The sequence below is a fragment of the Phyllobates terribilis genome, unplaced genomic scaffold (assembly GCF_046119375.1).
Source record: "Phyllobates terribilis strain yellow unplaced genomic scaffold, ASM4611937v1 Scaffold_11__3_contigs__length_659146591, whole genome shotgun sequence".
Classification (NCBI taxonomy): Eukaryota; Metazoa; Chordata; class Amphibia; order Anura; family Dendrobatidae; genus Phyllobates; species Phyllobates terribilis.
The window spans coordinates 385,388,476-385,416,176 of record NW_027362771.1 but is presented as its reverse complement, the minus strand read 5'-3'; the positions used below and the strand labels follow the sequence as shown (position 1 = coordinate 385,416,176).

The window sequence follows — 27,701 nt, the reverse complement described above, 5'->3', positions numbered from 1 at the left end:
CCTTTGCAGCTGTTGCTTGGCATCTACAGGGGAAGCCAGTGTCTTCACTTGGGGGTGGAAAACATTGCTTTCAGACATAGGCACAAATGCAGATGTCTGTGTTATTCCTTTCAATCCTGCAAGAAAAGACAGACACTTGGTTATAAGACATAACGGTATTACCTGGTGCAAGAGGTTACATTTAGGTTCACCCCTAGAAGTACAAGTGTACATTATCACACATTTAGGAGTGTGTATTTATACTATGTTCACATTGTGTGCTTTGGTGCAGTTTTGAACATTTATCACCTATCCACAGTAGAGTCGATAAATGTAAGATCATTGGGTTCCCCAGAATCCCTCATTCTTCCTCAGTGAGGAGGATGGTAGTTGAAGTTGAGGGTGAGGATGTACCCTGCGCTGCAATCAAAGTCTATGGAAGTCTATGGGTGTGACGAAACAACCAGGAGACATTCAAACCTGTCTGTGCAATCATACAGTGAGCATGGATGGGGGACTCGGACACCTCATCCTGGGGGTTAATGGTTGTTTAAGCGGTGGAACCCCAACAATCTTACATAACAATCGAACATAACATCAAACAAGCATGGGAAAGAGGAGGTTGGTCTAGGCGGAGGATCCATGAAGGGGGATGATGAAGCAAACACAAAATGTGACATTACTGTCACGCCACGTGTGGGAAAGACTTAGTGCGACACAAAGGGAAAGGGAGCCCAGACACTAGGGAAAGGGGGAGACCTCCTAGTCTGGTCTAGTGTCACCCTGTCTCAACTACCGTCCCTATATTGGCTCATCACCAATCACCGCACGCGTGCCTTGCTCTGACTTTCCCTGGCATATGGCTAAGGCTAGGGACAGGAGGAGATGAGAACTAGTCAATCTCCACTAAACCCTATAGACAACAAAGGTAGACAAACGGGGGCGTGTTGGGGGGGGGGGGGGGGATTGCTTAGCTTTAGACGACTCCAAACAAATGCGCACGTGGCCTCAAGCTCCAGAGGACGAATTACTGCTCTTACTAAAGCCTCACAAGTAGTAATGAATATCGCTGGCACCTCCCTCTGGAACACAGCAGGTATTTATACACTCAAGCCAGGGTGTTAATTAGCCACAGGGAGGTAGACTCTGGGTCCTAGAGACAGCCTCTAAAAAGATGTCGGTAATGCCAAACGTAGAGATCTCCTACAACCAACTGCAGGGTGACTGTCGGTCACCTCTGACACACCCGTGACACTTGCAGCACAGTGAATAACCGTGTGCAATACTCCAGTGCTGCCTCTTCTCATATGTTATTCAGACTATGCAACAAGACTAAGAGCAGTAATATTTTGGGCAAGAATAGAAATCATGTATCAATTGAGCTAATAAAGTTGATTTCAATCAGTAAGGGAGGCTAGATTGATATAATGTTTGTGATATATGTTTAGCATCGTCATAAAAGTTCCTAATATACACATTAAGGAGAACCTTTCACTAAGGTAAAAGTGACCAGTTTTTGCTGTTTATTTCCGCTCCTCCCGATTATTGCATTTTATTTTTTTTTAAATTCGCCATACGGTTCTAGAGATATGGGCCTTTGTATAAGGTGCAACTTTAGAAAGGGCCATGCTCACATTGTAATAATGCAGAGCAGCCTAAAGACATCCCAAAAATGTATTTGTAATAATATAATCTGAGGCTCCAATGCATTTAATAAGGGGTGAAATAGTTACCGTACCTACATAAATAGGCCCGTCTATAATGGTCACATATTTTGCCTGGCTTGGTGAAGGGAAAATGCCCACGCTACTGCCTTCTTGTCAAGGAATGGGGGCACAAATGTTAGGCACTGGCCATACAATTCAAATGCCAAAATCTTTTGCAAAGGTTTTGTAAGGGATTCCAGACAAAATCAGAAAACATGGAGTGACAATCTGTGCGGCGAACTACTACAAATCATATATTTAATTCAACATTTTCAGTAATATAAAAAAGGAATAAATCCACAGTCGATAATAAAAATATGGTTACCTGCAGAATCACCAGCCATCACAGTCAACGCTGCCATTGATTTAGTACCAATGTAATGGCTTTTGACCAAAAAACGAGCCAAATCCAAAACTGAATCAAATGGCTGACTAAGGACCTTCTGGGCCCACTCACAAACAAGGCGGCAGGCTGCAGACACAACCTCTTCATCAGCATTCTGCAGCTGAGCCGATACTTCCATTCCATCCAGCTGAAAACAAGAACAAGCGTAAGAATAGCAGCCATTTACAAGAAAGCACAAATAGGATTTTAAAGGGTATGTCCACCTGTAAAATTGTTTTTATTGAAAGTTGTGCTACTATGCTACAGTGCAGCATTACTTATCTTACACAGATACTAAGTTACAGTTTGTATTGTATTGCCTGAGCTGCATTCACAGTTCTGCTGGTTGGCATTGTGAACAGTCAACAACTAGGCACATCTTCACAGCTTAGCTGACCTCCTATAAGGGGGAAAGGTTATTTTTTCGTACATAAGATCACTGTTCAATCACCACACTTCCCAAAATACAAATCATCAAGGAAAGCTGTACAGTCAGTGATCCATCAAGAGTTGCTGGGAAATTCTAGTTCTAGAATGAAAAATTGTGAATGCAGCGCTGGCCAATCAGCAACTCAGGGTCACTACAAGATAAATAATGCAATAAATTCACAAAGCTACATTTCTTTCCATGCAAATTAAGTTTGTAAGAAAACTGTAAAGGTCCCTCATACACTTTAGATATCTTACCATAAACAGAAGCGCTCGCACAGCCAAGCGCTGCTTTGCTCTTTTATGAGAGAGCCACTGACAGACATTTCTGGCGGCAGCTTATCTTAGGGAGTACAAAAAAGTTTGCAGTCTGAAATCGAACATGCTGGATCCATTAAGTGTAAGAGTCACTATATAAAAGTTCTTATACAAAACCGTGTTGCTGATCAGTGGGGCCCGGGTCCTGAGACCCCTACCGATTAGTCAAAACACGGCTATGAATCTGCAGCTCATGCACACACAGAACATTAATTGCTCAAAACAAAGTCTTTAGGTCTGTGCAGCTACTCCCACAGAGCCGTCTACTAAGCCATAGATTTACTATTGAGCCCGGAAACCGCTCTGCTTGCGGACTTCATAGCAGTATTTTGACGGATTGCTGGGGGTTTCAAGACTCCACTGATCAGCAGCGCTATGTAGAGTTGTCATACATGAAAACTTTTATATAGTGACAGTTTCATTTTAACTTCCGTAATCCGTCAGGAGCCCCCATATCTATTAGACAATAGGCCAAACAATCAACATCAGTAGGTTTGGCTGACGTTAGCCTAATGTGTACGAGGGCCACACGATGTATAAACATGGTGTATAATTACTGTATAAGCGTTGACCATTAAAATAGATAAATAAATCTTTGAAACCCATGTTAACTGGGCACCGCCAATACACCAGAGGATCTACCTTATGCACACTAGAAAAGCATAGACAGAGAAACAGCAAGAGAAAGGGGTGTGCATATAAAGGGATCACCACAATTTGATAAATTGAATAACTTTATTATACATAATAAATAACATGCAAAAACAGACCATTTAAAAGCCCCATGGCTACCAAAAAAACAGAAAACAACCTGGCATGGTTGTAGTGGTCCCTAACTAGACCAGTTTTGTGTTCGTTCAATACCATATACAGTGCCTACAAGTAGTATTCAACCCCCTGCAGATTTAGCTGGTTGACACATGCGGAATTAACTTGGCATTGTGACATTTGTACTGTAGATCAGCCTGGAAGTGGGAAATGCACTGCAGCAAATTTTTTTTTTTTTTTTTTTAAAACGTAAAAAGTTAATTCAGAGTGTCATTTATTATTCAACCCCTCAAACCACAAGAATTCTGTTTGGTCCCCCTAAAGTATTAAGAAGTAGTTCAGGCACCAAGAATAATGAGCTTCACATGTGTGGATTAAAGATCTCTTTTGCCAGCCTTTTCTGACTATTTAAGACCCTCCCCAAACTTGTGAACAGCACTCAGACATGGTCAACATGGAAAAGACAAAGGAGCATTCCAAGGCCATCAGAGACAAGATCGTGGAGGGTCACAAGGCTGGCAAGGGGTACAAAACCCTTTCCAAGGAGTTGGGCCTACGTGGCTCCACTGTTGGGAGCATCATCCGTAAGTGGAAGGCTTATGGAACTACTGTTAGCCTTCCACGGCCTGGACAGCCTTTGAAAGTGTCCTCCCGTGCCAAGGCCAGGCTTGTCTGAAGAGTCAAGGCTAACCCAAGGACAACAAGGAAGGAGCTCCGGGAAGATCTCATGGCAGTGGGGACATTGGTTTCAGTCAATACCATAAGTAACGTACTCCACCGCAATGGTCTCCGTTCCAGACGAGCCTGTATGGTACCTTTACTTTCAAAGCGTCATGTCAAGGCTCGTCTACAGTTTGCTCATGATCACTTGGAGGACTCTGAGACAGACTGGTTCAAGGTTCTATGGTCTGATGAGACCAAGATCGAGATCTTTGGTGCCAACCACACACGTGACGTTTGGAGACTGGATGGCACTGCATACGACCCAAAGAATACCATCCCTACAGTCAAGCATGGTGGTGGCAGCATCATGCTGTGGGGCTGTTTCTCAGCCAAGGGGCCTGGCCATCTGGTCCGCATCCATGGGAAGATGGATAGCACTGCCTACCTGGAGATTTTGGCCAAGAACCTCCGCTCCTCCATCAAGGATCTTAAGATGGGTCGTAATTTCATCTTCCAACAAGACAACGACCCAAAGCACACAGCCAAGAAAACCAAGGCCTGGTTCAAGAGGGAGAAAGTCAAGGTGTTGGAGTGGCCTAGTCAGTCTCCTGACCTTAACCCAATTGAAAACTTGTGGAAGGAGCTCAAGAATAAAGTCCACATGAGACACCCAAAGAACCTAGATAACTTGGAGAAGATCTGCATGGAGGAGTGGGCCAAGATAACTCCACAGACCTGTGCCGGCCTGATCAGGTCTTATAAAAGACGATTATTAGCTGTAATTGCAAACAAGGGTTATTCCACAAAATATTAAACATAGGGGTTGTATAATAATTGACCCACACTTTTATGTTTAAAATTTAATAAAATTCAACTGAGCAACATAACTTTTTGGTTTGTAAGATTTATGCTTCTGTTCATAAAACCTACTCTCGTTTGCAGTTTGAAGGCTCTAACTTATTTGCATCTTATCAAACTAGCTAAATCTGCAGGGGGTTGAATACTACTTGTAGGCACTGTATAGGGGAAAAAATGTTACATCACTATAATTAAAGTGCAAGAAAATCCATATAAATTCACAAGATGGAATGTGTCCCTAAGTGATACAATCAGAATATCACAAGTACAATAACCAGAAATAAGGTATTTGTGCTAAAAAGAGAATATTTTCAACAGGCAATGCCAGTGAAGGCACAATACATGATACAGGAACACAATCCAAAATAGATAATTAAACAATGCACAAGTAAAAAGAGGCAGCATATACTCAGCACTCCATGATTGTTAACCCCTATGAACACAAAGCATGGCCAGGGAGGGAGGGATGACGGTCCCCACGCTTATCCACACAAAGTGTCTTCCTCGTGTTGTGGTGATCCCTTTATATGCACACCCCATTCTCTTGCTGTTTTTGTGCACAGGCTCCATCAGGTAACATGTTGGAAGATATTCTCCCATAGAATTAATGAGATGACACTCAGAGACAGTAAGGCTATGTGCACACTGTACGTTTTCGCAGTGTTTTTTTCCGCGTTGAAATGCACCAAAAACGCTAGGTAATCCATGTGTCAGCTAATGCAATGACAATCCTGATGTGCTGTGCATGTGACCAGGAATTTTCCGTTCAGGATTGTCATTGTGTTTAAATCCGCAGCATGTCCATTCTATGTAGCGTTTCCCGCCCATTGACTTCAATTGAACCACAACAAACTCGGAGGCATAAATGTATTTGCAGATTTGCTGTGGTTGTTTGCCGCATATTTGACTAGTCAATGGGTCAAATAAACGCACAAAGAATGGTACCCAGGCCAGGGAAGAAGACTACTTCTCCCATCATCCAACCGCTGCTCCCGCGCGGCTGAGGGGAGAAGTAGTCTCCTCAGCGGAGCTGGCGTCTGTGCGCGCGATGTGTAAAAAAAAAAAAAAAAAAAAGGTAAAAATCTATATTAGAATAAAAAAAAAAAACACCTTATTCTCACCTGTCCGGAGTCATCCCAATGTCCCCAGGCAACCTGATCACCCTGCGATACACTGACGGGACCGCGCCCGGCAGTGTACATTGCTGCGCAGCCAGGACTTAGTTCACCGGGGTTCATCAGCTGGAGATCAGCTAACGAGCTCTGGGACCTCACTTCTTGGCACCGGTGCTACGTGGGAATTGTATCATGAATTTTCCCACCAGCACTGATGCAGTATATGAGGTCACCAGAGCTGATCAGCTGATCTTCAAATGGTGAACTCAGCCAGCAGCACTACGATGTACACTGACAGGAGTGATTACACTCTTGTCAGTGTACAGTGCTGTCTTCCACAGCAGTCACATCAATGATTAATGTGGCTGCTGTAGAAGTGACCCAGATCGCCGTGTGACACTTGGATTGCATCATGACAGAAGACAGGTGAGGGATATGGTGTTTTGTTTTAACAGAAGACAAGGGATTCGGGGTGGGGGTGTCTTTATTGAAAAAGCATTGAAAACCTTTACTATGCAGTTAGTAATGGAGGAGTCTTACAGACGCCCTCCATTACTAACCTGGGTTCACGTCAGCCGCCGATACAAGGCTGACATGAAACCCAACCCTATTACCCCACTCACCACTGCTACACGGCAGTGGGAAGAGCGGAGGCTAAGCGCCAGATTTGGAGCATCTTATGGATGCGCCATTTCTGGGACTGCTGCAAGCTGACATTATTAGCCGTGGAGGGGGCTAGTATCCATGGCCTCCTTCCCTGGCTATTAATATCAGCCTGCAGTTGTCTGTTTAGCCTTTTGTGGTTAGATTTTATAGGGAGACCCTACACCAATTTTTTTCTGGGGTCCCGCTGTAAATTAGCCAGTAAAAGCTTTGCATACAGCTGTGGGCTATTAATAGCCAGGGAACATTTTTGGATAATGGCTCCTTCCCCGGCTACCAATATCAGCTCCCAGCAGTAGGCTTCCCTCTGCTGGTTATGAAAATGACGTGGGAGCCCACGCCATTTATTTAATATTAGGCTATGTGCCCACGATTAGGACGTAGCAGTGCTTTCAACGCATATTTTTGTTGCGTCCAAAACGTTATGTTCTATTGAACGCAGGTAAATCCGTATGTGTTCACTGAACCATGTGGATTTAACGCATTCAATACATTCTATTGGTCACATTTCTGCTGTGGAGACTAGCGACTCTGCAAGAGAATTTGACATGCTGCGGTCCTAAAAGACGTGCTGCATGTCTGTGTCCGCGGGTGATCTGCAGCCTTAGATGCACGCATAGTGGACATGGGATTTCAAGAAATACCATCCACTATGCTTTAACATCTGGAAGCTGCGGGTTCAACGCTGCATAAATACGGAGCTTCAAACCTGCAGCGGCTTCTGATCGTGGCCACGTACCCAAACTCACCCGCAGCATGTCAATTTCTGCAGATTTTGATAGACTGAAGTGTCATTATATGCGGTGGATACACATGTATTGACAACAAATGTGCGGCATTAGAACACAGCGTTTTGGACGCAGCAAAAATACGCTGGGTCCAAAGTGCTGCTGGTTGCTGATCGGGGGAACGTAGCGGCTAACGAAACAGCTGTGAGCTGTTATTAATAGCCAGGGAACATGTTTGCCTAATGGCACCTTCCTAGGCTAAAAATAGCAGCTCTCAGCTGCCCCAGAAATGACATGAATGGAAATGCTAATGAGATTGGGTATATGAGATTAGCTGACACCTAGTCCTTTTGTTTAGTGATGACAATGTGTCAATCAGATCCTTTCATTGCTACACCTAAGTAAACTAAAGTAAAGAGTTAAATAAACACCACACACACACACACACACACACACACACAGTAAACAATTTCTTTGAAATACAACAGACACAGTCTTTAATCATTTAAATTAACCAATATACTCACCCCAGGTCTGACAGTAATCCAAGGGTTAAAGCAATGTCCCACGTTTCTTTTTTCAAATGTCTTTATTTAGCTCCAAAAAGCATTCATTGATGTACAAAAACACATTAAAAAATGCAGCAAAATGCACATTTTTTTCTGCAGCGTTTTTCCTGCCAATAGAGGCAGAAACGCTGCAGAAATTTCTGCAATCAAATTCTGAACGTGCACACATAAGTTGTGAGCTCGCAACTATGGAGTCTTTGTGGAGCCGAAATATAGTTGTGAACATAAGCCCTAAGGGACATCTTAGAACACAATGTTGTTAACCATATTATCCACTGTGCACCAATAGGTTACCCAAAGTGTCCAGCTGAACTCCTTTGATAGTAGACTATGTAGAAAGTTGAAGGTGTAAACTTCTAAAAAAAAAAAAATTTACAATTGCTGCTATCTGTGTCCCTGCATTTTTAATACATACACATGCAATAGACAGTCAAACAAAAAAAAAAAAAAAAATTATGTGGGTCTTTTATTTTATTTTAATTTTGTTGATCGAGTAACAATTGCTTTTTTCATCCACAAACATTGATTTTTAACAGACAAGTAGAACAATAAGCCTTAGTAAAATAAAGTAACCGACTATTACCCCATCTCCCGTCTTGTTGAAATCCAGATTAGGCAGTGATGGCATGTGCACAAAAGCCTTCTTCCTCAATCCACTGTAGCAATACGTAATATTGTTAAGGTTAACTTCCCAAAGACAGCAATGCAAGAAAAATAAATTGGGTTAATATAAGAATTGAGATATAAAACATTCCATTCCATTACGTCAGACAACGTGATACATGGTTCATAAAGTGCTAAGTGCCTGATGTATCAAAAAGTTTATATGTAATGAATTTACACAAAGTGCCTAGTGCAAAAATACATCAAAATTACAGCGTTAGCTTACTAGTAATAAATAATTAATAATAATTATGGGCTCATAACTTTGCAATAATACAGGATGCAACTATGCTAACAAGTAATAACATGGCATAATGCTCTATAGGACGGACTGATTGATGGTCAAGAATACGCCCACATAATTTGGCATAGCAATCTAAACTATGTATGATACATAGAATACTCACAGCCCAAAGATTGTAATTCCTGTTCCGCAAGGTTGCCCACCCCGACGCGCGTTTTGGCGTCCAGTCTGATGTAACGCCATGACGTAACTGTGCATCAATTTGCGGGAACGACTTCCCGATCACAAAGTACAGTTAAGTCATATGTCAGGAAGGGGGTTAAAATGGTTGCCCAAGTCCATTCCATATCCACTCCTGGGTTATTTGGACATGAAAGAGGGGTGAACCACCTCCACGAACTAGGTCAGAGCCCAACTGGTAACTAATCTCAGGGGGGAAAAAAAATGTGAATTGAAGTTACATTCTAGCTGTAGGACCCAGTTTTTGTTTGGCTGGTCTTGAATCAAGTAAACTACAAAAACTGGAACATGAATATTTAATACACAACCTGTTAAATCTAGAATTGGTGGAGACTCAGATTAAAAGAGATAATGCCATCTTGAGAAGTGCTATTTCCCTGTAGACATAGGGTTAATCATCAGGTAAATTGCATTTAAACCCTGGGTTACTGGAGCAGCGACTGCAGAAAGAGTCATATCCTCCCTGTAGCTGTTCGCTTCCAATCATCGAGAATTGCAGGGAGTGGTTACAGTCAGCACTCCCCACACAGTGAGCCCACAGTAATCAAATCCCCAATCATTGATTGACAGCTTGCTCTACACATACACGCTGAAAACACATGGCAGAGCAGGCTATCCAAGTGTTGGGGAGCCAATATAGCATGCTCATTGTGTAGTGAGCACCGACTAACACCCCCCTGCACCTCCTTGATGACTGGAAGCAAGCGGCTACAGGGATGATATGACTCAATTTTCTCCCTGTTGCTGTAATTCCACTAAGCCGGCTCTACACGGGGTTTACATGCCATTTATCAGAGGATTACCCCTCTAACTACAGGTAAATAGCTTTTCTCAAGGTGACAGGTTACCCTTAAGGAAACAAAACGTGCAGCTCTTTCGTGTGATCGGGCAGATAGATGAACGTAAGCTGAGAACCATGTGTCCAGAATATGATAGCCAGATAGCTGGGTCTTAAGTGGGTAAAGGGCCACTAAATATAGGATTAACCCAAAATAAAAAGAGGAATATGATTATTTAACTAATCCACAGGGGTGAAGATATTTCTCCCTAGACACTACTGGAATTATTATTAATCTAGTAGATGTTAGCGATTTAAACACCAGGGTTTAAATTATTCCTGATTTACCCCTGGAATAATCATTTGTCCAACGATTTCTTAGCCCGGAAATGATTTAGTAGATCTAGTTACTGTAATAAAGTAGTAAGTCTTTGTCAAGATGGAATGGGTATACTGATGAATTCAATGCCTAAAATGCTGGACAGTGTTGTACATCCTGATCAAATTGTGCTCGATTATCGAAGCTGTACACCTGACGTTCATATATATTTAAGAATAATAAAAAAAAAAAACCACAGTACGACTACTTCCGATGGGACTTGTCATTGAAGTGCATTATGAGGAATATTGTCTTCAACGAGCAGTTACAATTCGCTAAATTTAGTTGCAAGTAATTTACAACAACAGATGTTTTGTGAAGAAGCCGTGCAGATCTGGACACACTTGAAGTAAAGGATATTTTGATTTTCCTCTTGTGCCCAGGCGACGTGCCTTCATGTTTGGAAATACATTTTTCATAATCTTTCCAAAGTCAGCAGCACTTAGTGGGTGATAGCCAAGATTGTCACAATAGCTCCTGAAAGACAAAGAGATGGGAACATTAATTTAAGTAAAGGAATTGGACAGACACTTTACAATAAGGCCATAAAATGACACGCAAACACTGGATTTGAGGTATTACTGCAGTCATGGCTTTATATATGATAATGTACTGGGCAGGCAAGAAAGATCTCGTCTTCCAAGGACTCAATCAGCGCATGAGCTGCATCCGGCGGCCATTTCTCCGAAGCCCATGGCAGGGAAATGAATGCTCACCACCGACATCTTATGAGAGCCCAGAGCCTCGCACCACCGGGACACCCCCTCCTCCCAGCCCGGGGCCCGCAGCATCGCCCCACTCCTGTCGCTGGCGGCAGCCTCCTAAAGCAGCGACCCTTCCTTCTGTGACCCTGCTCCACTGCCGTCCCCTTCCCCAGGTAAGCTACCAAAAAGTCAGGCTATAAGATCCACCACCATTTTATTGATAACATTTTTTCCCTATTTTCCTACCCAAAATTTGGTGTGCGTCTTATGTTCCGGTGATCTTATAGTCCGCAAAATACAGTATTTTCTTTTTAAATAAAAATTGTTATATTTAAAGAGTATTTTTTTTTTAAATACACATAACAAATAAAACCGGATTTAAACAAGAAGTCATTTTCTGATGATAGTGTCTCTTTAAAGAGAAACTATCACCAGGTTTTGCCACCTAATCTGACAGCAGCATTATGAGACAGAGACCCTGATTCCAGTGGCCTGTTAATAAATGCGTCTATCAAGCTCATACATGTTCAAGCACCCTGAGAAGTATAAAAACAAAACATGAAAGTTGAAGATTCACAAAGAGAAAACCTTTTTTTTTTTTTTTTTTTTTTAAATTCAATACTTTATGTCAAAAGCATACTTCCTGTAATTGTTTTTGCTGTGTCTGTGACCAAATCTATTGAGGGGAATATATCACTAGTTTTTGGCTGCCTAATCTTAGAGCAACATGATATAAGGCAGATACCCTGATTCCACAGATGTGGCAATTACTGGGCAGCTTAGTATAGCATACTTCCTGTAATTGTTTTTGCTGTGTCTGTGACCAAATCTATTGAGGGGAATATATCACTAGTTTTTGGCTGCCTAATCTTAGAGCAACATGATATAAGGCAGATACCCTGATTCCACAGATGTGGCAATTACTGGGCAGCTTAGTATAGTTTTGATAAAATCACTGTTTTGTCAGGAAATTTTCACTAGACGACTAGTAAACCTGCTGCCATGTAGTCCTCCATATTCATGAGCTCTATATACAGTGGTGGCCAAAAGTATTGGCACCCCTGCAATTCTGTCAGATAATACTCAGTTTCTTCCTGAAAATGATTGCAATCACAAATTCTTTGGTATTATTATCTTCATTTAATTTGTCTTCAATGAAAAAACACAAAAAGAATTGTCCTAAAGCCAAATTGGATATAATTCCACACCAAACCTAAAAAAGGGGGTGGACAAAAGTATTGGCACTGTTTGAAAAATCATGTGATGCTTCTCTAATTCGTGTAATTAACAGCACCTGTAACTTACCTGTGGTACCTAACAGGTGTTGGCAATAACTAAATCACACTTGCAGCCAGTTAACAAGGATTAAAGTTGACTCAACCTCTGTCCTGTGTCCTTGTGTGTACCACATTGAGCATGGAGAAAAGAAAGAAGACCAAAGAACTGTCTGAGGACTTGAGAAACCAAATTGTGAGGAAGCATGAGCAATCTCAAGGCTACAAGTCCATCTCCAAAGACCTGAATGTTCCTGTGTCTTCCATGCGCAGTGTCATCAAGAAGTTTAAAGCCCATGGTACTGTGGCTAACCTCCCTAGATGTGGACGGAAAAGAAACATTGACGAGAGATTTCAACGCAAGATTGTGCGGATGGTGGATAAAGAACCTCGACTAACATCCAAATAAGTTCAAGCTGCCCTGCAGTCCGAGGGTACAACAGTGTCAACCCGTACTATCCGTCGGCGTCTGAATGAAAAGGGACTGTATGGTAGGATACCCAGGAAGACCCCACTACTTACCCCGAGACATAAAAAAGCCAGGCTGGACTTTGCCAAAACTTACCTGAGAAAGCCTAAAACGTTTTGGAAGCATGTTCTCTGGTCAGATGAGACAAAAGTAGAGCTTTTTGGGAAAAAGCATCAACATAGAGTGAACAGGAAAAAAAAAGAGGCATTCAAAGAAAAGAACACGGTCCCTACAGTCAAACATGGCGGAGGTTCCCTGATGTTTTGGGGTTTCTTTGCTGCCTCTGGCACTGGACTGCTTGACCGTGTGCATGGCATTATGAAGTCTGAAGACTACCAACAAATTTTGCAGCATAATGTAGGGCCCAGTGTGAGAAAGCTGGGTCTCCCTCAGAGGTCATGGGTCTTCCAGCAGGACAATGACCCAAAACACACTTCCAAAAGCACTATAAAATGGTTTGAGAGAAAGCACTGGAGACTTCTAAGGTGGCCAGCAATGAGTCCAGACCTGAATCGCATAGAACACCTGTGGAGAGATCTCAAAATGGCAGTTTGGAGAAGGCACCCTTCAAATATCAGGGACCTGGAGCAGTTTGCCAAAGAAGAATGGTCTACAATTCCAGCAGAGCATTGTAAGAAACTCATTGATGGTTACCGGAAGCAGTTGTTCGCAGTTATTTTGGCTAAAGGTTGTGCAACCAAGTATTAGGCTGAGGGTGCCAATACTTTTGTCTGGCCCATTTTTGGAGTTTTGTGTGAAATAATCAATGATTTGATTTTTGCTTCATTCTCTTTTGTGTTTTTTCCTTGCAAGCAAATTAAATGAAGATAATAATACCAAAGAATTTGTGATTGCAATCATTTTCAGGAAGAAACTGACTATTATCTGACAGAATTGCAGGGGTGCCAATACTTTTGGCCACCACTGTAACTCAGCCCCACCACTGATTGGTAGCTTTCTGCCAATGCAGTGTATACAGAAAGCTGCCAGTGGTGTTGGTGGGGTTATACAGAGCTCAGCATTCAGAGAACTGCTAGATCTGAAGCAGAGAAAAAAAACTGATTTTCTCAAAATGACAGAAATCAGCTCGGTAAGTGACACATTATTAGAATCAGGGTCTCAGAATCACAGCCACATAAATTACATGGAGCATCTAGAAGCCCACATGGGGTCAGCTATTGGGAAAGAGCTGCTAATAATATTCAAATATGGGAAACTGGAAATTCTTCATCAATACCATGATAAAAACAGCCTTTAATCATCATTAACCTGACACTTCCCATGAGGATGTTACAGTAGTCCGGAAGCCATGGTCTTCACATGTGAGAACACATGAGGTGCGGAAGTCTTTAGGTTTAAAACTGCAGGTGTCCATGTGCATCAGGATGGGAGCGAAGGTGATGATGTTGATGGAAAAAAGCTGATGAGAACTGACAATGAGTGGAGGATTTTAAGGACGTGAGAAACCTACAAGTGTGTGTCAGCAATCTTCAGCTTTAAACTGAGAGCGAGCATAAAAACAAAGACAGCTGCAAGAGTAATAGGAGACGGAAAATCTGGAAAGGACAGATATATTTGTATATCATCAGCATACAGTCGATACTGAAACCCAAACACATTAATCAGTCGCCTAAAAACTATATATACACCCACTGCTCATTAAGGGAGCGCTTGGACATAACAGTATAATCCCAATAAAACCTCAGGAATATCAATCTGTCCAGTGAGGAAGTAAAAGAGATTGTAAATCAATGTCACCCGTGTGGTGCAAATGGAGGTGGCAACAGGTACAGGCAAGAGAACCTCCCTCAAAAGGAATGGTATTGCAGGTGGTAGCTACAGAAAATTACTCTTTCCTGACTGATTGCTCCCTAGTTTTGGGTTGAGACAGTCCCTGGTAGGTTGCACAGGTAGTCCAGCTCCTCCAGGATGGCACATTCCAGTCATACGTGCCATCTCTAGGTTTGCCGTATTTCACAGCAAAGCCTCAAGAGAATGGAGGAGATACCAAGATACAGGCAATTACACAACTATCTCTGGAGAGGTTCCTAGATGGGCATCAACCCAGTAGCAGGACTGTTATCTGCTCCTTTGTGCAAGGAGGAGCACTGCCAGAGCCCAACATAGTACATGTTTATAACCAAATGCTCATACACAGCCTACATGAAAATGGCATAAGGGCCTGATGTCCTATAGTAGGACCTGTGCTCACAGCCAGGCATTATGCAGCCCAACTGGAGGTGGGTCAGTCATGATCTGAGAAGGCATATCCTTGGAAGGTCACGCAAAACTCCATTAATAGAAAACAGTACCATGACTGCTGCTGGGTATAGAGATAAAATCCTCAGAGCCTTTGATGCAGGACAATAGCTGATCTAATGTGGCCAAAGTGTAGGCAGTTCATGGATGACAAAGGCAATGATGTCACAAAGTGCAACTCGGTCCTGAATCCAATTGAGAATCTCTAGGGCATTATATATTGGTACATGCGATCTAGCACCACAAACTGGTCAAAAATTCACAAATGCCATGATCCAGGTCTGGAAGGAGATCTCGGGACACCCTTCATCTCATCTGGAGCATGCTCTGATGTTGTCAGGAAGTCATACAGGCATGACGTGATAAAACTCATGAAAATTGCATTTTCCTGTGATTTAATTTTTGTGCTTTGATTTTTTTGGAAGAGATTTGGAATCCAGCAATGATTTTGGTTTCCACTGACCATTGATATATGTCATTTTACACAAATCATACATTTTGTATCAGTAAAGATATTCATCTTGAATTTTTTTGCTCATTGAAATCCAATGTGCGATTTAAGTGTCCCCTTAATTTATTTAAACAATGTATAAAGAATGTCACCAGTTTCCATACACATTCCATTTATATGAAAGATAGTGCCACGGACGGTGGGGTATAGGCATGCCACGGACGGTGGGGTATAGGCATGCCACGGACGGTGGGGTATAGGCATGCCACGGACGGTGGGGTATAGGCATGCCACGGACGGTGGGGTATAGGCATGCCACGGACGGTGGGGTATAGGCATGCCACGGACAGTGGGGTATAGGCATGCCAAGGACGGTGTGGTATAGAGATGCCATAGAACTGGTTAATAAAAAAAAATCTCAGCTGCTGTTATTAAATCTTACCAGGATTCTTCCCACCATACTGATCTTAAAGAACTGTCCAGTTGTCTTGTGCTACAATAATGAAATGTAGATCATGTTCAAATGATCACTGCAGCAGATTACTGGCCTCAGCGGTGATACATGTATGAACTGTGATTGGCTGCAGCGGTTTGTGTCATGAACTGGATACTATTATTTCAGGACAAGTTCAGAAGAGGTTTGTTTTTTTTACTCTAATACATCTCCTGCCTTCAATGTTTTTTAACCTTGACAACTTCAGGAAATTAAACTTTACTCTGCAAAAAAAAAAATATAAGAAAGCAGAGCCAAATATATAAACTAACTGTTTCAGAGCAGTGCGCAGTGAGTTCACAAACACAGTAAGTAACTCATTGTACTATGGAGGTCAGTTCTGCTAAATGGCAATACAATAGTCCAATAAAGGTAGATCTACACAAGAGCTGGGTGTACTTACTTATACTCATCATAAACCTCCTGCTTTGGCAGAGAAGTCTCCGGGTGCTCCTCTAAGGTATTACGAATCCATGAGAATGCATGCGTTTGCTGAGCTCGGCTAGATGACAATGAGCTCTGATCACTGAAAATTAACAGTAGAAAGAAAAATTAATCCTTTGGTTAATGCAGTAAATATGTGCTCATCAGATATTTCCTGAAATAGAGTATCTTCGTGCAGTCAGTAAATATGATATGATGTAATCAGGTGAGTATTAAAAGGGTTTACGGTTTAAAACTCCACAAAACTTCCTTAATCATCCTCCGCAGGTCCAGCGCTTAGTTTACACTGCTGCTTCTGGTGTCATCACATCAGTAGAACTGCAGGAAAATCAGTGAGCTCAGAAGATCATGCTGTCAACTTGTGTAGAGCCACTGTGCTCACTGATTGGCTGCAGTGCTACTGAAATGACATCAGCACTGCAGACAATGACAGACACCAGAGGCAGTGTTGGAGACTCGGTGCTGGACCTGGGAAGGTTGAACAAAAAAACAAACAAACCTGCAGCTGGGGGAGAGAGGTTTTCTGAATTTGGAAAATTCCTTTAAAGGGTTATTCGCATCTCCAAGATCCTATCCCAATATGCAGTAGGTGTAATAGTGATAATATTTGCAAAACCCTCCAATTAGAAATGTAGTCTAGTTCGTATGATTCGCTATGTCTCTTTCCTCATGTGCAGGCATTGCAGGACCTTAGGAATCCATTAGGAATCGACTTCTTGCAACTAGCTAACTGTCACTATATCACTGGTCGTAACCATGGATGCCTAAGGTCCTGCAATGCCTGCACATGAGGAAAGAGACATAGCGAATCAGAAAAACTATACTATATATATCACACTATATAATTGGAGGTATTTTCTAATATTATTACTACACTTATTACATTTTGGGATCGGATCTTGGAGATGGGAATACCCCTTTAAGTAAATAACTGAAATAAACTAATAAGCCACCAGATGTCTGTAAGACAAATAATCCATGCCCCCTACCAGTCTGCCTATTCCTGTACCTCACTGGACTTTATATCCTAATGGTTGCTGAGAATATCTTGGTAGCACTCGTCAGTGACATTAAAATAGTGCAGCCAGACTCTCAGTTGTGCTTCATAAATATTAATGCAGCTGATCTGGAAGTCGGCTTCATGTCCACCAATAACAATTTTTTGGGGAAAACAGTTTTTGGCATATATCTCATTGAGTTTATCCAAATTGCCTGGCGGGATATTTAAAAATGGTCATAACAGATCCATCTGCATCAGGGGAACACGCCACACAAAAACTACATCAGTAAAGGAGTAATATGGGAAAGTCTGTTCACAACAATGAACTCTATCAGCAACACACAAGATTGCCTGACTGCACAGGTACTTCAGCAGTAAGAGGATCTGTGTGTAATGTTCACCACATAACTCTTTCTAGCATGATAAGATTATGGGACAATTAGCAATACCATGAATCCACATAGTTTTGTGAAGGTCCTATACCACATTTGCTGACACTTGTTATCTCTAAGACATCATGAAAAATAGATAAGGACTTCACTTGCTGATTTTAGGCTTAGGATGTATATGCAAAATCCCTTGTTATTTTTTCTAAAAGTATTGGAAACCATAGTTTAGGCTATGTGCCCACGATGCAGAAATGCTCCGGATTTTTTCCTGAGCGTTTCTGAATCTCCCTGGCAGAAAAAAACGCATGCGGATTGTACATGCGTTTTCCTGCCAGGGACATGCGGAAATGGAGCGGTTACCCACTGACATTTCCGCATGCGGGTTGACAAGCGCTTTCCAAGCGATTAGCATCACTTGGAAAGTGCTTGACAACTAGGTCACACTATATAAATCCATGCAAACGGCATGGATTTATATACTGTGACCGAGAGAGTGGTTAAAAATAAAAAAATAAATATATACTTACCCTCTGATGGCCCCCGGTGTCCCGCTCACTCCGTTCTCCCTTGCCGGCAACAGTGAATTGAAAGACCTGCCGACGTCAGCGTCACGTGACCCGTCACATCACTCGGACGTCAGCGCAGGTCCTTCAACTCACTGCAAAGTGCCGGGAACCAAGCAGGAGCGGTGCGCGGGCCGACAGAACGTAAGTATACATTTATTTTTTATTTTATTCCTTTTTTACAGATTTTTTAATGGTACCTGGGTGTGGAGGAGACTCTCCTCTCATCTACACCCGGGTACCATCCGCACATTAGAACGCGTGGATTACGCATCTACATATACAGTGATGCGTAATCCATGCGGTCTAATGCAAGTCAATGGCGGTGAAGACGCAGCACTTCCGCAAAATAATTGGTAGTGCTGCGTTTTTTTCCGCAATGATAATCCGCAGCGGAAATTTCCACAGCATGTGCACAGCACATGCAGATTATCATTGGGGAACATTGCTGCCCTTCTACCATGTGTTTTTAATGCGTTTCCGCAGCTGCAAAAACGCTGCGGAAACGCATTAAAAACGCATCGTGTGCACACAGCCTAAGGCATTTTCCAATACAAGGGCGTCACGCAAACAAAAAATTGCAGATCTATGTGACTGTACGATATACAGTTTTCTTTTGACTCACACCGACGACACTCTGTGATGTCTGGACGAGGCCTTACTATCAGGGTTATCTATTTTGACAGTTGAAGTAATTCCAACGCACGGTGTGCCGGTTTGGCCATGGTGTTGTCTTGGCATCAGGGCTCCTCTGTCTGCCATCTTTGTAAACCTATGAAGCCTATCAGACAGCACTAAAATACGCAGTATAATCACAGGTACAGATGCCCTAGGGCAGGGGTTGAGAATATTTTTTCTGCCAAGGGCCATTTGGATACCATCCTTTTCGGGGGCAAACAAGTTGCACGCTAACGCCACCCAAAAAGTACGTCCTGATACTAACACTGGAGTCAGGATGTAATCTTTCATTGCATGCGCCTCAATGTTCAGCAGTGAACGCTCCGTGCATGTGCTCACAGAGCAAGAAGAAATCAATGGGCCGACAGCCATCAAAATACCGTACAGCTGCTGGTCCAAGAACTGCGGTCCCTGGGAATCTGACGGGGCCCGAACAAAAGGTCATCGAGGCCCACCCATGCCCTAGGGGAACTTATTTATCAAATAAATAGTGAAAAATCAGTTCAAATATTTTTTTTGTTTTAAAGAAACTCAAATTAAACCTCTTTTCCCGAAATAATCAAAAAAAAATATATATATATGGTACTGGACATGTATAATTGACCAATCAAATAAAAAGGTTTTAATGTACAGTGAAAAAAAAATAATCAAAATGGCATAATTGATGTTTTTTTCAGTTACTTTGAGCCCTTATCCCAAAAAATAATGGAATAAGAAAAATCATAAGGTAGTATTGCACCAATATCAACTACAAATACAAGTAACGCTGTAAAAAATAAAACCTCACAACATAAAAAAAACTTGGCGAAATTGATTTTTTATTTGTTTTCATTTTTTTTTATTATTATGTCTACCTAGCCTATTTTACTATTTTAGCGCATTAAAATTATTGGTGTCTTTAAAAACGTCTTGTCGAAAAAAAACAAGCCCTTATACAGCCATGTCAAGAGAGAAATGTAAAATGTTATGGCTCTTGGAATGCCGGAAGGAAAAATTGGAAACCAGAAACTGTCCACCAATTGGTTAAATGTCATGCATTGCTTAGAACCATAGAACAAAGAAATTAAAATATATGACATTTTAGAGAACTTTTCTCTTTTGCCAAGGGCATGGGACTTTTTTTTTTTCACCAATTTTAGCAGCAAATAAATCTTTTAAAAAACACACAAAATATCAGAATTTGTCTATTAAAAGCAATCTGTCAGCTGTTTTTTGCTATGGAATCTGAGAGCTGCAGGGTGTTAAGGCAGACAGCCTAATTCTAGTGAGGTATCACTTACTGGGCTGCTTGGTGCAGTTTTGAAAGAATCCCTGTTTTCTCTGATGTAGATGTAGCAGTGGTCAGAATGCCGAACTCTTTATCACCCAGTCCACACCCCTGATTGGCAGCTTCATGTATACACTGTACATTGTCAGCAAGCTGCTAATCAGTGGTGGGGCGGAGTTACACACACAACCTGACTAGCTTGCATGAGACACCTAGTCCTGCAGTGATAATCTCCTGCTGATTAAACACTGATTGTATTGAAACTAAAGCACACAGCCTAATAGGTAACATATCCCCTACACAGTGGCGTACAGCCAATGGCGGTAGGCCACAAGGCTGCTATGGAGTCCATGAGCCGGGGGTAGGGGTTGGGATGGACGGTTCCAGCGTCGGCACCAGGCCCCCCAACCTGTAATCATACGTTCAACTGTAACGGCATCCTGGAGCCATTATAATATTTGGAGGGCTATGTGGGAAATTATACATTAGAGGTGTGAGGGCTAGTATACTGCATGGAGGGCTGTGTGAGGGTCACAATCAGGGGATCATAGTGTGTTGGGGTCATAAATACTTTGTTGGGGAAGTTGAGGTGGTGTACAGTAGGGTCATCATATTGTGTAAGTGGAGGGTACTGTGGGGGTATCATACAGCATTTGTGGGGCACTTTTGTTAGCATAATAATTTATGGGTGCAATGAACGGGAAATCCAGGGTTTCAGTAGGAGGAAAATTACTTTGTAAAGGCTGCAACAAAGTTGTGAGATATTTACTTTTGTGCCCCTGCCGAATATTACATTATATTTTTTTGGGGGGGGGTGGGTGGAATTAGAACTTCTGCTATAGGGCCCCATGATTTTTATGTAAGCCCATGCCCCTGCATCTCTGCCCCTACATTATACTGCTCTCACATTCAATGGCAAAATACTGCTGACAGATCCCCTTTAATAAATTAATTCCCACCCCCAACCAAAAAACATCTTCACCAGCTGTTATGTCTGCCTACAAATTTGCTTATTTTCAAAGGACATACCTTTTCTCCACATTGCTAGGACCAGAAGGCAGTTGGAGGTAGAGGTAGAGTTTCTCAAGATCTGTAAACTTCTCAACTTCTTGCTACACAAAGAAAAATGTAAAGTACAATAGTTAAAAACATGAACATTAAAATAAATATTGTTCACCGACTCTATTCATACTAGAAAACACTAAACCTAGAAATAAAATTAAAGATTAAACACTACAGCCGCTTTTGAAAACTTGTGCAAGTCATGAACTTTATCTTCATATTCCACCTAGAAGAAAAGGTAACTGAAACATGAACGCCATGGCCGTTTCATGAATGCTTGACGGTCCCAGACTTTAATGTGAAAGGGGGAAATCAGCAGAGATATCCATATGGCCAGCCTTCACTGTCTCACAAGATCATGATGCTGGAACCGCAGACATGGATCCCCCTTATTAGGCAAGGACAGAACAGCTGAGGTTCTAGTCCCTTTGACACTCAGAGACCATCCAGTGCATTTATTTCTTAAAATGTTTTACACTTTTAGAAAAGTGGACCCCAATTGATCGTTGTAATGTAAAATAAAAAAGACAGATAGTACTCACCCTCTCCTGCTCTGGTCTCAGTGTTTTGGCTACAGTGGTGACGTCACATTGACAGGGTACATTACCACTGGAGAAAACACTGCACTTGGTGTTTTGTGCTGTCTATATTGGCAGAGCAGTGGCGTTCAGTGATTGACTGCAGCAGTGATGTGAGCTGTCAACACAATATCACTGATGCAGCCAAAATCCAAATCCAGGGCAGCAATGGGGAGCTAAAACTTAAGTACTTTATTTCACATTTCAAGAAGAGTTTAGGGTCCACTTACCTAAAAGTAAAAGAAAAAAACCTTTAATGAATCAAACACATGATTGCGAGAGATCAAGTGTCCACACTCAAAAATTATATTATAATATATATATATATATTTGTAATCAGGGCACCACACTCCGCTGCCAGACTAATCCACCTGTCGTCGTCCCCCGCTATTCCCCGGCCTCTCCTCTCTGTCAATCCCTGCACTGGCTCCCCATTGCCCAGGGACTCCAGTTCAAAACCCTAACCATGGCATACAAAGCCATCCACAACCTGTCTCCTCCATACATCTGTGACCTAGTCTCCCGGTACTTAACTGCAGTCTCCGATCCTCACAAGATCTCCTTCTCTACTCCCCTCTTATCTCCTCCCACAATCGCATACAAGATTTCACCTATGTTTCCCCCCTACTCTGGAACTGTCTACCCCAACACATCAGACTCTCGCCTACCATGGAAACCTTCATAAGGAACCTGAAGACCGACCTCTTCCGACAAGCCTACAAGCTGCAGTAACCACCGCTCCACCATACCGCTGCACGACCAGCCCTACCCTCACCTACTGTATCCTCACCCATCCCTTGTAGGCTGTGGAAATCACGGGCAGGGTCCTCTCTCCTCCTGGACCAGTCACTGACTTGTATTGTTCATGATTATTGTAATTTTTTGTTATTATGTATACCCCTTTCACATGCAAAGCGTCAGGAAATAAATGGCGCTATATATACAGTACAGACCAAAAGTTTGGACACACCTTCTCATTTTAAGATTTTTCTGTATTTTCATGACTATGAAAATTGTACATTCACACTGAAGGCATCAAAACTATGAATTAACACATGTGGAATTATATACTTACCAAAAAAGTGTGCAACAACTGAAAATATGTCTTATATTCTTGGTTCTTCAAAGTAGCCACCTTTAGCTTTGATGACTGCTTTGCACACTCTTGGCATTCTCTTCATGAGCTTCAATAGGTAGTCACCGGAAATGGTCTTCCAACAATCTTGAAGGAGTTCCCAGAGATGCTTAGCACTTGTTGGCCCTTTTGCCTTCACTCTGCGGTCCAGCTCACCCCAAACCATCTCGATTGGGTTCAGGTCTGGTGACTGTGGAGGCCAGGTCATCTGGTGTAGCACCCCATCACTCTCTTTCTTGGTCAAATAGTCATTACACAGCCTGGAGGTGTGTTTGGGGTCATTGTCCTGTTGAAAAATAAACGATGGTCCAACTAAACGCAAACCGGATGGAATAGCATGCCGCTGCAAGATGCTGTGGTAGCCATGCTGGTTCAGTACGCCTTCAATTTTGAATAAATCTCCAACAGTGTCACCAGCAAAGCACCCCCACACCATCACACCTCCTCCTCCATGCTTCACGGTGGGAACCAGGCATGTAGAGTCCATCCGTTCACCTTTTCTGCGTCGCACAAAGACACAGTGGTTGGAACCAAAGATCTCAAATTTGGACTCATCAGACCAAAGCACAGATTTCCACTGGTCTAATGTCCATACCTTGTGTTCTTTAGCCCAAACAAGTCTCTTCTGCTTGTTGCCTGTCCTTAGCAGTGGTTTCCTAGCAGCTATTTTACCATGAAGGCCTGCTGCACAAAGTCTCCTCTTAACAGTTGTTGAAGAGATGTGTCTGCTGCTAGAACTCTGTGTGGCATTGACCTGATCTCTAATCTGAGCTGCTGTTAACCTGCTATTTCTGAGGCTGGTGACTCGGATAAACTTATCCTCAGAAGCAGAGGTGACTCTTGGTCTTCCTTTCCTGGGGCGGTCCTCATGTGAGCCAGTTTCTTTGTAGCGCTTGATGGTTTTTGCAGCTGCACTTGGGGACACTTTCAAAGTTTTCCCAATTTTTCAGACTGACTGACCTTCATAAAGTAATGATGGCCACTCGTTTTTCTTTACTTAGAATTTCTCTTATGGCAAGAAAAAAGCAGCTAACAGTCTATTCAGTAGGACTATTAGCTGTGTATCCACCAGACTTCTGCACAACACAACTGATGGTCCCAACCCCATTTATAAGGCACGAAATCCCACTTATTAAACCTGACAGGGCACACCTGTGAAGTGAAAACCATTTCCGGTGACTACCTCTTGAAGCTCATCAAGAGAATGCCAAGAGTGTGCAAAGCAGTCATCAAAGCTAAAGGTGGCTACTTTGAAGAACCAAGAATATAAGACATATTTTCAGTTGTGTCACACTTTTTTGTTAAGTATATAATTCCACATGTGTTAATTCATAGTTTTGATGCCTTCAGTGTGAATGTACAATTTTTATAGTCATGAAAATACAGAAAAATATTTAAATGAGGTGTGTCCAAACTTTTGGTCTGTACTGTATACATATATACACACATACATACACATACACACACACACACCTGGAACTTGGTGTGTGCATTCATTACCTAAATGTATTGCATTTGATAAAACAAACCTAAAGTCAACTCTGGTATCTGTAGTTCTACCGCATGTTTCTATTCTGAGAACTGCAGTATTTTTCTCTGTGAACACGTGGACATGCTTTCAGCTATTGCAAACTTCCTGGTAACAGATTTATTCTACTGCTGACTGCTTATGTACCGTATTTGGCAGGATGACACAAAATATTGTCCAAATCCAATGAATGAGCTGCTATAGTATAGCAAAGCATCAAGTCCCACGAAGGCTTTATTTTCCTGAACTGCATATTTACATCATCTATTTGCAGAAAACGAGACATTGACTGAGATATCAGGAGAACCACAAATACATTGGGCAATACAATGTGCCAAAATGGACTTTTGCTATAGTTTAAGGACAACTTATAGTTCAAGGATAACGCAGGTTATCGCTCTTCTCTGGATCACAGAGACGGGACATCCCTATCTAAGATGTCCACATGTTCCATCAAGACATTTGGACCAAAGGCCTGAGTCTTCAAGCAACAATCCCTTTAAAAAGGGGAATTCCCATCTCCAAGATCCTATCCCAACATGTAGTGGGTGTAATAATAATAAAAGCAAATTCCTCCAATTAGAAATGTAGTATAGTTCTTCTGATTCGCTATGTCGCTTACCCCATGTGCAGGGCATTGCAGTAGATTAGGTATCCAAAGTTACAGCCACTCATATAGTGACAGTTAGTGGTCATAACCATGGATACCCAAGCTAATGCAATGCCCTACACATTGGGAAAAGCGACATAGCGAATTAGAAGAACTATGCTACATTTCTAATTGGAGGTATTTGCCATTATTATTACTACACATTTGTATGGGATCTTGGAAGATGGGAATACCCCTTTAAAGTCTCATTCATATTTCCGTTATTATTCTAGTACGCAAAAAAAAAATTTGATTTTCATCAATTTCATCATTTTGGATCATTTTCATTAGTGTTTGGTCAGCGATTCATCAGTGATTTTTCATGTGTGAAAAAAAAAATTGCAAAGCTTCTATCTACAAGAACGTTAAAAACGAAGAGCTCACGGATTGAAACACATGGATTTAAAGACTTGTACAAGTAAATTTTGATCTGTGGCAGTACATAGTCAATGATTTTCTGCAGACATACAATCCCCAAAGAAACATGAAGTGTAATCAGCCCCTTAGAACATGTACGTCTGAATGAGACCTTGGTTACTGTATAGCTGCTGAAAACTGAGTGGGCTACCGCCCGATAGTACAACTGATATTGTTTTGATGGTAGATATAGGGCGCCAGGCATTTTTAATGCAACATTTAGATGAATTTAGGCCTGTGTTGTTCTGTGAAATCATTTTTTTAGATGGGAATAGTGTTATCCCCCAATGACTGCATTGAACAAAATTGTTTTTAGTATAAAAACACACATACCATTTTTGCATACAGTAATGCACATGCAATTTTCTATGAATCAAGCTCCAGGAACACCTCTTCTTATGATTTCTTTGAAAAAAAAAAAAATACCCAACATCCTAACAATTTTGAAAGAAAAAATGAAAAAACAGCAGTAACAAAAGCAGTTTTTACACCAGTTTGCTGACTCATAGGCACAGTTCTCGATTTCAAGTTTGTGTAAAATTTCAGAAGCGCAAGATTTCAGTATGTACCGTACTTTATTCCATCCCATTAGATTTCATCTGCTGAGAATCTTCAATTAGACTGCTCAGCACATTACAAAGTACAGGCACCAAGACATTATAAAATAGAAGGTTTATAATCTAACTGGATAATCCTGCATACATGTAGGATAGCTTAATCCCTGTCTAGACTGAGATTATGATGGTTTAAGCCAGTACTAGAGAAATAATAAAAATTGTCAGTGTAAAAAAACACTAACATTAGTGAGAGAGCACAATGAAATTTATAGGGTTATTCGAGCACAGGAAAACAAGCTCAGGACAGTCATTAATCTGAAATTTTCTGAAGTCCATAGATCGCCTGAAATCACCTGCAGTCCCTAGTTCAGAGAAAAGCGGTGATGGCGTCACATCTACGCATCGCACTGGGCTTCCCTGCCTCTGGAGGGCGCCGAATGACAGACACGGATGACGGGGCTGGCTTAGTTACTGTTAGTTTAATAGCTGAGCTTTCATTTTAATTAAGCTATTTAAGATATAGTACAGTATCGGTCATTGTGGAGAATGTTATACTTCGTTATGTATACAGTTCGTTATGGATGGGGCAACTCCAATTTTGAATTTAGTAGTAATTTTTCGTTTCCTATAATTTTTTTAAACTTCAATAGTTTTTTTTGTGTAAACTATATTTTCATATTTATTATTCCCTGTAAGTTTTCTATTAACATCCTAATAGTCTCACACCCATGTAACACACGAGGTGCTTTTGTTACGCCAGTTTCACACATAAGGGCCCCGATTCATTATTTGCATTTTTTTAAGCCTCTTTCCTTTTTTTGTCTTGTGGTATTAGTTGTTGTTTTATTTGGAAAATAAACCATTCCCTCTTACTACAGACTCTCTCATCTCTCGGCATCACAGACTTGGCCCTATCCTGGATCTCCTCATATCTAACAGACAGGACATTCAGTGTCTCCCACTCACATACCAACTCCTCATCTCGCTATCTGTCGGTGTCCCCCAAGGTTCAGTTCTAGGACCCCTGCTCTTCTCCATCTACACCTTTGGCCTGGGACAACTCATAGAGTCTCATGGCTTTCATTATCACCTCTATGCTGATGACACACAGATCTACCTCTCTGGACCCGATATCACCTCCTTACTAACCAAAATCCCACAATGTCTGTCTGCTATTTCATCCTTCTTCTCTGCTAGATTTCTAAAACTTAACATGGATAAAACAGAATTCATCATCTTTGCACAGTCTCATTCAACCCCCCCAACTGACCTATCTATCAACGTCAATGGCTGTTCACT

General features: G+C 41.8%; 1 protein-coding gene across 1 annotated transcript in view; it reads right to left on the bottom strand.

Annotated features, from left to right (window-relative positions):
* The window catches only part of RFX7 (regulatory factor X7), a 118,806-nt gene that overhangs the window by 19,378 nt on the left and 71,727 nt on the right, over positions 1-27,701 (bottom strand). Inside the window, exons 3-8 of the mRNA XM_073652992.1 lie at positions 21,506-21,588; positions 16,539-16,661; positions 10,846-10,962; positions 8,765-8,849; positions 2,011-2,218; positions 1-116 (exon numbers count right to left, since the gene is read on the bottom strand). The exon at positions 1-116 is cut by the window's left edge and continues 180 nt beyond it. Of these exons, the coding sequence (XP_073509093.1) occupies positions 1-116; positions 2,011-2,218; positions 8,765-8,849; positions 10,846-10,962; positions 16,539-16,661; positions 21,506-21,588 (732 nt within the window). The remainder of the gene's footprint in view (positions 117-2,010; positions 2,219-8,764; positions 8,850-10,845; positions 10,963-16,538; positions 16,662-21,505; positions 21,589-27,701) is intronic.